General features: G+C 35.4%; 2 protein-coding genes across 4 annotated transcripts; both read left to right on the plus strand.

Moving 5' to 3' along the window:
* Positions 1–2,674: 2,674 nt before the first annotated feature.
* On the plus strand, positions 2,675–6,932 carry LOC135643454 (uncharacterized). Of its 2 annotated transcripts, XM_065160435.1 has the most exons (6): positions 2,675–3,244; positions 3,330–4,951; positions 5,154–5,564; positions 5,868–5,906; positions 5,988–6,097; positions 6,438–6,932. In XM_065160435.1, the coding sequence occupies exons 1-6, from the start codon at positions 3,159–3,161 to the stop codon at positions 6,687–6,689; spliced, it is 2,520 nt and encodes an 839-aa protein (XP_065016507.1). In that variant the 5' UTR covers positions 2,675–3,158; the 3' UTR covers positions 6,690–6,932. The 2 variants fall into 2 exon arrangements, with proteins under 2 accessions (XP_065016507.1, XP_065016506.1); XM_065160434.1 differs by having other exon boundaries at positions 2,676–3,244; positions 5,868–6,097.
* Positions 6,933–8,342: 1,410 nt separating this feature from the next.
* LOC135642814 (large ribosomal subunit protein eL34-like) lies at positions 8,343–13,261 on the plus strand. Of its 2 annotated transcripts, none has more exons than XM_065159266.1 (4): positions 8,343–8,498; positions 8,701–8,780; positions 12,673–12,782; positions 12,866–13,261. In XM_065159266.1, the coding sequence occupies exons 1-4, from the start codon at positions 8,420–8,422 to the stop codon at positions 12,891–12,893; spliced, it is 297 nt and encodes a 98-aa protein (XP_065015338.1). In that variant the 5' UTR covers positions 8,343–8,419; the 3' UTR covers positions 12,894–13,261. The 2 variants fall into 2 exon arrangements, with proteins under 2 accessions (XP_065015338.1, XP_065015337.1); XM_065159265.1 differs by having other exon boundaries at positions 12,874–13,261.
* Positions 13,262–13,670: the final 409 nt, after the last annotated feature.

The raw sequence follows: 13,670 nt of genomic DNA on the forward strand, positions 1-13,670 counted from the left end.
AAGCTTCCAACCACGATGGGTTGCGTGTGCACTGAGTCACGCACGATTGCAGCGTTTAGACTGCCTTTCTTTGACGCTGCACACACCATTTCCATCCTCCCTCCGTCAAGGAACCAATTCACTTTTGTTGTTGTTGTTGTTGTTGCGAATGGATTACGGCGTTTAGACTGCCTTTTTGGACGCTGCACAGACCATTTCCATCCTCCTTCCTTGAAGGAACCAATTCACTGTTGTTGTTGCGAATGGATTACGGCGTTTGGACTGCCTTTGTTTGACGATGCATAGCCTTACATTCTCTCCTCCGTGAAGGAACGAACCACTTCACTGCTGTTGTTGCGAATGGGACGAAGGAGTCATCCTTCCATGCATCCCATTCTCACTTCCTCAGAGGTCAAGGCTTCTTCTTCTTTCAACCAACTTCCTCCATTTCCAAGTCCTAAGTTTCGACGTACCCTACATTTCCAATGCCTGCCATCTGCCCCGCACGTCACGTTTTACATTATTTTCGCACCTCCAAATTAGACTCCCTCCACCGATAGACTTGTCATAAATTGTGACGAACATGTCTTTTAGTTCATTAATACAATCAATTCTGATCGTCAAACCGATCCAATCTTATGTTGATCTCAGAATCTTACGATAGATTTTAGTCTCACAATCTTACAATGATATGATAATTAATTAGCACCTTCAAAAAATAAAGAAAATAAAGAATTTTGATTCAAAAATCTTAACCTCTATCGATCAAACTAATAAATTTTTAAAGATAAAAAAAACATTTATATTACTTTTAAGATTAGTTCCGTCGGCACAAAAGAGCAAAGACCGAAAGGGTCGAACCGGAAAAGGCGTTGCCCGCAAGTATACGGACAACGATGAACGCCCATATTACGCCAAAAGACGAGTTCAATCTCCATGTCACTCGCAAGCGAGACGAGGACACGTCCAAGTGGCAAACGAAGACTCATGTTTTTGCCCACACGTCTCGCCGACAACTTCTCCGTTGCCAACTCCTCGTGCTTACGATCGAAGGAGTCGTAGCTACGTGGAGCCCCGTCGACGACTTCCAAGTCTCTCATCACACCACACCACCTGTCAAATCCATCTTGACGCCATCGATGTGTTTAATTGGGACGCTCGCGTGCCTTTCACGGTCATATGCAGTAATCGGTACATCCAAATCATCATCAATTCCTTGGATGTATTGTCCCAGTGGCAATGGCAAGTCCATATTTGCCTCTAATACTAGTGCGAGAGGTGCATATAAGTCTATATACGAGAGCTATATTTTAATTTTGTTTAGGAATTATAGGCCACCACAATATATATGTAATCTTACGTCAGACGGTGATGGCCCACCTATTTAGCATGTTCAAGTAATTATTCTCTTCTTTTTTTCATTAAAAATAAATAATAGTTTAAGATTTTGAATCCTCAATCCTTAATAAATTAATTTAGTATATCAATTAGATATATATCATCGAAATATCAATTATATCATTCAAAGTCAAACAAACGTGGGCTATTTTTTCTTGTCTCTACAAAAATTGGATGGACACTATGACAAAAAATCATGTCATAAAGAAAACTAAATTATAAGTTTCTTAAGGTAAATTTTAAAAGAAAATTCTTATTTTTGATTTTTTTTATAGAAAGTGTTCTTCATTTCTACGAGGAGATTATTATTTATAATCATCTTTTTATTATTTATATATATTATATATTTTTTTTAATATATATATTATATATTTTTTTAATATAAATAATTTTAATATTTATAAAATTATCTTGTATAAATGTATTACTGAGATGATGCACAAACGAGATCAAACAATAATAAACTATATTATTAGCGAGTGACGTCGACAATGAGAATGAAATAGAGGACGATGAGAAAAAAAAAATACAATAGATGTAAAATATAAAATAATATTTTATTATTTTTAAGAAATTATCTATAATAAAAGGGGTGGGTGGTGAGTGAATAGTAAACTTTTGGTTCTTTTTGTCTATAATGCTTGCACCACTCTGTTTATAATATGAAAAGGTTCCGATCTATTTATAATATTGTTATATTATACTATGATATTTTCAATAATATTAGAAGAACATTATAACATAGTATAAAATATTTATTTTTATTATTTAGAGTATTTTTAGTAATTAAAAAAAAAAGGTGATCAAGGATGTTATAGATATTTAAAAATAAATATTATTAGAGAATTATGAAAATAAACGATATCTTACGGAAAACTCTTTCTCTCTCAAAACAAAACTACTTATAAAATGAGCTAGAGTTTTCATAGAAAAAGAAAGGCGAAGACTTGTGGAGGCGTCTAACAAAACTCAAATCCTATAGGAAGGCGACCGTAGCATTTCTTAATGCGTAAAGCTTTATTGTAATATGACGGTCACATCTTATTTTCCTTCTCGGCCGTCCACCACCGTCGATTACGATGCGCATGCCAGACAGCGACCGTCCATCTTCTTTAGCGCGTGACTTCCGGCAGAGAATACGAATCGTCGTTATTAGTAACCGGGAATCCTCTGCTGCCAGATTTTTCGAAGATAGATAGTAAGATATATTTACCATTCAAGGAATCTTCTTTTTGGTGTCGACGATACCGCATTTTTCTCACCGATTTTGGCAGAATCCGCGGTGAAGACTCCATGGCCAGGCTTGAACCGTGTGCCCCCTCCACACCCACGGGATGAAACCAAGAAGTTTCGTCGAGCGTTTCGCCGGTGTTGGATGGAGTACGACGAAGATGTGGGAAGTGATTGCGACAGGAAAAATCAGTGGAAATGATGGAGGTGGCATCGGTCGATTCCCACTTCTCTTGGCTTAGTCAGCTTCCCCCCACGAACGAACGAAATCCTTGTCAAAACACTGTCGCAACCTTCCACCACCCGACTGACAAATCTGCCCATTTGTTGAAATCCAGCAATTCCACCTCCCCCCCCATACGACACCTGACACCTTGAATCAGGTGAGGAACGAGAAAGCTCTTGAATTGTCTTTCTACTGATTTGGTTCGGACGGAGATGAAAGCGGTGGTGAAGTGAAGCCATGGAAATCAGAGGAGTCGCTGCAGGTGCTGGCAATCCGTCTCGGTTCCGTTCTTAACAGGCCATCGAGTGAAGTTATTGATATAAGGATGGGTTTCTTCTTTAGCGTTTGCCGGTTCATCATCACCAACTGTTTGATTTGGTTGTTCGGATTCTTGGCCATGCATCTGTTCAGGTAATGCTCTGATTTCTGCGGCTAAAGCTTCTTTTTTGTATTTGAATGTTAGTAGGATTTCATTTCTTTCTGTTCCTGTTTGTAGAATTAGGAAAGGCAGTACTTGTCAGAGAGAGAACCTCAAAGCTTCGTCAGTACATGATTCGAGGAGAGTGGAGCCATGTCCTGAAATCACTGACTCATCCATCGAGGAGAAAGAGTCACCGAGACTAAGCTTCAAGTTTCAGTATCAGTTCTCTGCTCATCACAAACTGCTCGACCAAGTGCCGCTGTCGCAACCTGTCGCCAAGGAAAATGAATCTTCTGTGAACACTGCCATGCACAACTATCGTTTCTTGCCTGAGAAAGATTTCAGCTGCTTCATGGCAGAACCAGAAGCCCAAACTTGCCGTATCCAAGAGTCATATGTTGATCATGCCGTTTTGTCTTCCTACGATAGCAAAACTGTGAAAGCTGCTGATCATGATCTGATGCACACGATCGATAAGCTAGATGCAATCGGAGATGAGAAATTTCCATACGTTCAGCTCTTTGAGCAGGAAAAGCACATAAGACGGGCTGAGACTAATTTATCAGGTGAAATCGGAAGAACCGATCAAGCAAAGTTTCTGTCAGATGAATTTTTGGTCTCCGATTCGGATGCTGAATCCCTGAGTGCAAGTGATGGTTATTCCGTGAAGGGGCTCATCGCTGATTTGGATAGCGATGGTTTGTTGTCTGAGTATGAACATGAAGTAGATACTAGACAAGCTTCCATCGATGATGCCAGTAGATACAAAGTGAAGCTGTCGGAAGATTTCAGAAGATTGGAAGCAGCACAGTCGCGATTCGTTCATGATTATGATTCAGAATCTGCTGCCGTAGTTGATCAATTTTCTTTTGTTGACAATCAAAGAAGATACACACACATCCGCCGCGATGAGAACTTGCCAGAAAATGAATCAGACAGCTCTGATCCTGAGCGAAAAGGACTGGATCAAGGAGAAGCTGAGTCAAATCAAGTTCAGGAGTTTGAGGAACCTAAACAGCCAACTGCAGGTGTCTCACGAATGGAAAACATTGATTCCAGTGATGATGAGCTTCATGCAACCAAAAGGCATAGCAGTTTAAGAAAGTCCTCAAATGAGTCGGTCACACCAGACAGCAGACAAGAGAATTTGGATGACAAGGAAACAGGAAATGATGCAGATATTGATAGTACAAATAGCAGTAGTAGTAATTTAATCAGAGATTTGGAGTTTACAAGAGAGTTTAATGTTTCTCGTGATGAATTTTCCGAACGATCTCCCGGCACAGAACAAGAGGATAGTCAGCTCATGGCAGAATTGGATGAACTGGCACGAGAAGAAGAGCTCGAAAGAGGCAAGAACGAAGCAAAGGAGAGCAAGGTTGTGCAACAAACATATCTAGAAGATTCAGATGATGATGATGATGACGACGATGATGATGAGTTGGAGTCCCTCTGGGAACATCAGGATCTAATAGAAAAGCTCAAACTGGAACTGAAAAGAGTGAGGGCCATCGGCCTGCCGACCATTTCAGAGTTATCAGAAGGCCCCAAAGCAGTTGATGACCTGAAACCATGGAAGATCGACAGCAAGTTTCTGCATGAGGATCCCATGGATGAGCTACAAAAGTTCTACAAGTGTTACAGAGAGAGGGTGAGGAAGCTTGACATCTTAAACCACCAAAAGGTGCATGCAATAGGTTAGTCCAATGTCTCCTTTTCTCAACAGTGTGCTATCCATTTGCTCAATACAGATATGATGCCAGAATATTATTATGGTTCATGGACGTCTATACCTCCAAAACTGCTTACTTTTGGCATCAAATGTCTTACTGTCATACTCATTTTCCTAATTATCTATCAATTTGATACTAAAGCACCAGTACTGTTGATGAATTCCAGGCTTACTCCAGCTAAAGGACCCTCATCAGTCAACGGGTTCTCAGAAATCCCTACTTCCAACGATCACATCCGTTCTTTCTCAGAGTTTGTGGACTTGCAGCCGCGAATCTGGTATTAGTCCATCAGACAAGTTCATCAAGGAGCTACAAAATGATTTGGAAATGGTTTATGTTGGGCAAACATGCCTTTCATGGGAGTTCTTGCGTTGGCAGTTTGAGAAAGCTCGGCAGATATCAGATTCTGATCCATACCGGAGCCATCAGTACAATCAAGCGGCTGGAGAATTCCAACAATTTCAGGTGATCATGCAAAGATTTATCGAGGATGAAGCTTTCCAAGGGCCAAGATTACCCAATTATATCAAAACTCGAAGTGCTTTTCAGAATTTTCTCCTAGTGCCTGTCATAAGAGGTAAGGCAAGATCCAGACATCTCTCTGTTATCCTCAAACACTAATCTCCTTAATGATAGTTCAACTTCTCTTTCTTTTCGGTTGCATTACTTGTCAAGTAGAACATGTCTGTACAATGATTATGTTGTATCGCTTCCGAAGATGAAGAAAAGGCGTCACACTTAACTGAATCAAAGCTCTTTTCTTTGAGAACTTAAAGTGAATCATTCTTAGTTTCATCAATTGAATTTGCTTGTGATAGATAAACCTTGAAATTTAGATCTACTAGCTTTACAACAAAAGAATGCATCTTTTTTGTTGCAGAGGATAGCTTGAAGGAGAAGTTGGAGGATCAACGCAAAGGTAACTATGTCATTACCAGTGAAATTCTTGAAGACATCATGGAGGAGTCCATAAGGCTTTTCTGGGAATTTGTCAAGGCAGACAAGGATGAAACGCCGGGGATTCTGAAAGGTTTAATGGGAACTCATGTTCAACCTCATGATCCTTCTGACTCCAAGTTCATGGCAGACATCCATTCCAAATTGCACAAGGTAGATTATAATCTTCATTTTATTTAATTATTGTAAGAAGAAACGACGAAGCCGCCTTCATTCTTAAGCAGCTAATTGCATAAATTTTACTAACCTTGTCATTAGCTAATAGGCCATGAATTAGTGCTTTGTTGTTGAGGTAATGAAAACTCTCCTTTCCTTTCCAATAAGAGTGAAATGTTCCTAAACTCTGTCTCCAACCAAAATGAGAAGCTTATGTTCAGGCTCCATAATCCAGCTATTCTTACCTGAACAAAGATCATGCAACAAAGAGTAAATATAAGACTGAAGCATCCATTTGATCTAATCACTGACACTGCTATGTTTTCTTGCTGTTCAGAAAGAAAGGAAACTAAAAGACATTTTGCGAACCGGAAATTGCCTAGTCAAGAAGTTCAAAAAACCCAAAGAAGACAGATCAAACCAGGATATCTTCTTCTCTCAAGTAGACCTGAAGCTGGTGGCACGAGTCCTCCGAATGTCTAGAATTACAACAGATCAGCTGGTGTGGTGCCATGCCAAACTGAGCAACATCAGTTTCATAGAAGGAAGAGTTCACAGGGAGCCTTCATTTTTGCTCTTCCCTTGCTGACTGAGATCCACATTTTCTGGTCCAACTATATGTAGGAGAATTAGTCTTGTTTATACATCTTCTTTTTCCTACAAGTTTATGGGTACACGTTTGATCTCTCAGCAGAATTTTCAACAGCCTCGAGTAGCTGTGTTGAGTTAGTTTGATTCTGATCATGTAATTGTAATGGTGTTGAGATACAGATAAATACATGTGATCATTTTTAGGGAAGGAAATGAGTAGACAAATATTATCTGTGATTTATCTTAATGGGGTTATTAATGACTTTGCAATTAAGCCAGCTCATACTCTAAAATGCTTTAATAATCAAAAGAAAGGAAAACAAGCAAAAAAAAATAAAAGAAGACATTGACACACAGGATGATTCAATGTATCTTGTAATAATATGATTCATTTCTATTTTAACAACAGAATAACAAAATAATCAAATGAATAATGAGAGTCTAGAAATCCATGATTTACACCTTGTCGAGAAATTCATTGGGACCAAATGGACTAATATTTTTCTTATCAAAAATAGACATCTTGACCCTTGAAAATTTAAGACTAAATAAGGCAATCCTTAATCTTGGAGAGGCTTACCCCATCTCATGAGATCAATACACCTCCGAACCAATGGTCAATATTTATAAACATGAATGAGGTGAAAGAACTTTTGTATCGTATTTATTTTTGAATAATGATTGAAATATGCCTATCCTTAAATTATTTTTTTTACCCTTATATTATCAATAAAATTTTTGAGATCCATGTTAGCTTATACTGTTATGATGACTTATAAATTTGGACTCTCGGAGATGAAAATCTTTTTTAAAAATTAATTTAGCATAGGCTATTCATCTCAAGTTGGACGATTAGATTTTATAGTATATAAATTTTTACATGTCATGTTTGCAAATTATACCCAGACTCTCCTTCTCATAAAATTTTTCATTATTTTTTTATTTTCTTATTTTTATTCCATCAAAATTTAACTATTATTTTCATATTTTTTTGATTGGATTAGTAGTGCAGTGATAACTCTTTAGCTAAGTGTCTTAGCAATTTTATTACATATTCTTCAACTAATAACATGCCTCAATAACTTTTCTTCTATTTCATGGACCATTAAAAATACATCGTGTAATATCATAAAACTTACTAAATCATTAAATGTGATTAAATCACTCACTTGTGTAGAGTTGAGAATGAGAATGTTTATTTTTTAATCATTGTGCTCATTGTAATAATTTTTTTATTTATTAAAAATATCAATTAATTATATTTTTATATTTATTAAAAATATCAATTCATTATATTTTTCTATTAATAAAAATAATTATTTGAAAATAATTAGTTTTCCCATCTCAAATCTAAACCATATCGAATTAATTACATATTATTTCTTGTAATTAGTTATCTTCAATATCTCGATTGTTATACTCTCAAAAATTATATTGAGATAGTGTAAGAAAATAAAATATTTAATCTCATTATTTAATAAATTTTTTAATTTTTAATTTTATAAAATTATTATTTTAATCTTTATAAGATCTCAATGATTGACAGGATAATTAGTTTCTAACTGCTGTTCGTTAGACCATAGAAGAAACCAAGGCCGTCAGATCAAATCGACGTGGTCCGTTGGATCTAGGTCGTCTTATTTGGTGTCTGTGACATCGGTCGGGTTCGAGGGCGGAAGAAGAGCCAGGGAGGAGAGAGGAGGGTGGAGGAAGAGGTGGGAAGGCGAGATGGTGCAAAGATTGACGTACCGGAAGAGGCATAGCTATGCCACCAAATCGAATCAGACGAGGGTCGTCAAAACCCCAGGTAAAGATCTTATCTTGCCATCCTTTTCATGTGCTCTAGGGTTTATCAGACCCTTTACCGCTTCAAATTCTCCACAGATCGATGCGACTTCTGCTTGCTTTCTGTTTTTCAATCTGTTTGGTTGTGCATTTCCTTTCTTCCGTCGTCGACTTCTTTTATTGGATTGATCTTGCCAATGATGATCTTAATCTTGGAAGCGCAGGTGGGAGGCTTGTGTATCAATACGCGAACAAGAGGGCGAGCGGGCCGAAATGCCCTGTGACCGGCAAGAGGATCCAAGGAGTATGCTTTTCCTTGCTTTAAAATTTCATGAAGATCCGTCACTTGGAATTTGGGCGATTATCACTTTTTCGTTTAATTTTTGATACATTCTTTCTTCTCTGAGTGATAGCATCACTGGGCTTAGGGTTTCAGTTGGAAAATTGTCATTAAGAATGTCCTCATCTTGCACTTGCTTATAGTTTGCTTGTTTTATTAAACAATTATTTCTTATTAAAATATAAATGCTTTACTTTTATGCTACCCTTCCCTGTTTGGTGATGAAAAAAATCTTTTTTTTTTATAATTATGACGACTCAGGAAGGGAAAAATAGAAGAATAAATACAATGCTTTTTTCTTTACTGTTTAATGCCAGAAGGGCTATAAGATGGAAGGCAAAAAAAAGGGGTTCTGTTAACACATTTCTTCACATCAACTATTACTGTTGACATCTGGATAATTATAGGTTTTAACAATTTTTATTCTAGAATAGTTAAGAAAAGACTTTTATGTTAATCTGCCAATTATCTTATGATGTGACTGAGTCAGATCTTGCTACGCAAAATGTTCTTTGGTTTTAGCATTTAGTTAGTGTTGATCGTGGGTAATGAAATCAATGTCTTAACCTTTTTATATTCATCAGGCCATGACTTAAGAATTTTGATATGATATCCCTTGCTTAGGAATTTTAGTATGCATTTTCTTTTCAGTGTTCCGGTTGGATTAAATATTTGCACATGATGTCATGTTATTCACCAGTTTCATCTTAGGAATCTAATTTCTGTTTAATGAGTTTTTTATTCCTCTTTAGACATTGATTTTTTTATTACCACAATTTATTTTTCTTCTATGACAATTGGTGCCATGTATATTGGTTCAGAATAATTATTTGGTTATCTTCTTTTTGGGTTCCCTTTTCATCGTATGAAGTTTTTGCGACCAAAACCATTCGACTTGCCTAATTTCCTATGTTTTTTTTTTTTGGGTGAAACACAATGCAATTTACACTAGATGGTGATTCTTAGCAATAGTGTAGGGCTTATATGTCTCATAGAAACATTTACCTTTAATCTTCGGTTGCCTTAGTTGATAGATTTATGATTCTTAAACGTGGTAGAAAATGATTGCATAGTCTAGGGTCTTATTTTGCATCAACTATCAGATAAAATCTTGAATTTATTTGCATCAGTTACGATATGATAGCTTGAGCCTGACAGAATTTGAATAAACAACATTAGCTTTTAGTTGCTGATTTTCATGTGATGGTTATCATTTAGTCATTATCTGTCACAACTCCCAAATTAACACATTCAAGAAGCATGACCCTATCTTAAATCAAGAATATTATAATTCATCAACAATTTAATTCAGGATCCAAATAAATATTTGAGGACTAAAAGCATTTAAACATTATTCACATCTATAAAACCTGTGTAGTTTATGACCATACATCACATCGCTCAATAATTCAGGAAACCTAAAGCCAACTTAACAAAACATTAACAACACTTATAAATCCACTAGTATGAGAATATATACAATCGTAAAATCAATCATTTATCACAAATTCATATTATCGTAAACTAAATTTAACATTCCAAAATTTTAAACATAAGTCTTTTAAAACTTTTACATGATACATCAATTCGAATTTGTCGACAACATTTCATTACACACAAAATGCACTTATACAACAACAATATATCAACCAATAAAGTTTTTTTCCAAAATCTTCTAACATTCTACTGCATTAGCCCAATCCTAACATTTTAGTAAGTAATAAGCTAACTTGAAAATTTTCTATAGTAATAGGGTGAGCAACAAAGCTCAACAAATGACTAACGTATTTATGGCGAGAGAGAATAGTTTCAAACAAATTTTATATCAAAATGCAAGGCAGGGATACAAGAATTTATAAATATCATCTTATTAGATATAGAATCACATATATCATTTCATTCGAAACATGCTTTATTTATAACAATGGAGTAAAGAGTAATTTTGGAGCATATCAAAGGCGTAAGGAATATTTCAAAGCATATCAATAGCGTATGAAATATTACGAAGCATATTAAAAGAATAAATAAGAAACATAAGCTCAAATGTCATATTTGACGTTGTATCCATTTCATTCTTATCCCAAGCACACATAAAAACTCATAAGCAATACTTTGGATATTATATCAATAAACAATACTTTGGATGTTATATAAAAAACACAAAGGGTGAAGTGGCATCATAACATAATATGAATCATCCATTTTTGGATGACCACTAAACAAATAAGTCTTTCACGTTTGGGAGTTCCATCTACCTACGTCTGAATGAAGTCAAAAGGGGCTGGCAGAGCATCGCGGGCTCTAAATATAACTTCATTTTTCATTTTTGAAAAATATTCACATTATCCCATAAATACCGAAGTATAAAAGTACATTATGAGCAATAGAATTAATACATATCGAAAGCACATGTGAAACAATGAAAACATACATGTGCTTATATGAAACAATACGATGCAAACATAAATTTTTGCACAATGCATTTAGATACAATAGGAATCAACGATAAAGGCTACAAGGGTTTAAAACAATCACACAAGGCTTAATTGAGGAAAGAATTCTAAATGAATTCAATTTCAAAGAGATGAAACAAGAATAGGTAAAATTGGCAAAAGTTTTATTCTAGCAGAATCTATATGACACATTGTACAAATTCTTTGAACAATCAATTATGCTCCAATTTACTCAAGAAAGGTGTCATTTAAAAGCTATATAAGTCTACTTTCATATGAATTAAGTTTTGTAAAATTTAGAGTTTCCAATAGGGAGTTACAAGAAATTTAGTATAGAAAGGTTAGAAATTATCTTCCCTGTTTGGCAAAATCTATAGGGTTAATTGAAACAAATGTTTCGACAAGCATTTGTGTTTTAAATCTTTCAAGTAGGGTATAGAAAGAAAGATAAGTCTAGTTTCCAATAAATCAAGTTTTGCACTAATTAGAGTTCCCCAACAGAAAACTATAAGCAAATTAGTAACAAAAGGTCAGAAATTTCAGTCTCAATTTTACCGAATTTATGGGGTCGATTCAATTAGATGTTTGGGTAGGCAGATTTACTCCAAATCCTTCTAGTAAGCTATCAAAAGAAAGGTTTACGAGTCTACATTCAGATAAAACAAGTTTTGTCCAAATTGAAAGTCGGTACAGAGAGTTATAGCTAAAACAAGGCAAAAAGATCAGAATCTGGAAAATTTTTAGGTTCACAGTTTCATATCTAAACGAGATGGGTATCAGGTGCAAGGCCATAATCTTTTAAATTATCCATAATCAAGATAAAAGCAGAGATTAAAATCACTGTAGGAAAGAGTTAGAACACTTGCCTTAGGAAGATTTTGATCCCAAATAAAAAATTAAGCCAAAACCCTAAGCCCAAATCCTTCCCCTTCTTCTTCTTCTCCCTTTCTTCTTCTCTTCTCTGTCGAGAGCTGCTGCCTCTAATTCCTTCAGCATGAAGGCATGAGGCAAGAGGCGATGGAAGAAATCCTTTTTATTTTTATTTTTGTATATTTTACAGTTTAGTCCTTGTAATTATTTATATTCATAAATTGGTCCTCAGCTTTTTACAAATAGGTCATCAGATTTACAATTAGATCCTTATAAACAATTGTACTTACATTACAAACATGTTCTTGTAGAAAAAAAAATTTAGAAATGAGAGATGTTACATTAACAACTAGTTGTGCTATTTAAGCGGACCATGATTTGTGATGACTATATTGTGCATAATATTGTGAATTTTCTCGAATAGTGAACTTGCAAACTATTGTATTGGGTGTTAACGGGGCAATAACCCAGAGATATTAACAATAATATTTCCTTGTTATTTATTATTATTTGTCTTTTTTGGGTACTTACAGATACCTCATCTAAGACATGCTCAGTACAAGAGATCCAGGTTGTCCAGAAACCGGAGGACTGTGAACCGCGCTTATGGTGGTGTGTTATCTGGTAGTGCTGTTAGAGAAAGGTTAGCAGTAGTTGATTCTTAGCTATGGGTTTTATTATTCTCGATTTTTTTGATATTACATGTTACTTGATCTACTCTGTTAGTTTTGCAGGATTATTCGTGCATTTCTAGTTGAAGAGCAGAAGATTGTGAAGAAGGTTCTGAAGATCCAAAAGGCTAAAGAAAAACAAGCTTCAAAGAGCTAGACAAGGCTGAGGATAACATGAATGCTTTGGGTTATATTTACCCAGGAGAAATTTTTGACATGATAATGGTTATGGTGGAAGCTTGGTTATATTACTGGATTTCAGGGGCTGATCTTATGTTTCTGTGGATTTGTTTAGCACAAGTTCTTGGAACATCAAACCCCTCTATTTTGTCCATGATTATTTGCTGTGCTTGAGCCATATTTGCATACTTGTATTACTCAGCAATATTGTGTGAGAAATCAAATGTCTTGCTTTGTTAAAATAGTGGCTGAAAGCCCATCTTTTTTGTCCCCCAACGATTTGTTGTGAGGGTTTGTACCAACCGTTCATCTATTGCATGTGTTGGATCACTAAACCATCAGTTGTTCTTACTGACTTCCCAACTCATGACGATAAAGGAGGAAGTATGAGCAAGATCTGAGTCGTCATCAAATTGTTGAACAAAAAATCTCGCCAGCAATAGAAGATAGGAAAGAAATTGTTTTTTGCTTATAAAATATTTAACGATCTGGAAAATTATCCAATCAACTATAAGTTAATTGAACATGCAAGCATTAAGTTTTATTGTATGATATATAGATATATATATATATATATATATATATATATATATATATATATATATATATATATATATATATGATTATAAGTTCTACATAAAACAAGCATTTAAGTCCTAAGGATTAAACACAATATTGCG

Source organism: Musa acuminata, chromosome BXJ3-7 (genome assembly GCF_036884655.1).
Source record: "Musa acuminata AAA Group cultivar baxijiao chromosome BXJ3-7, Cavendish_Baxijiao_AAA, whole genome shotgun sequence".
Lineage (NCBI taxonomy): Eukaryota > Viridiplantae > Streptophyta > Magnoliopsida > Zingiberales > Musaceae > Musa > Musa acuminata.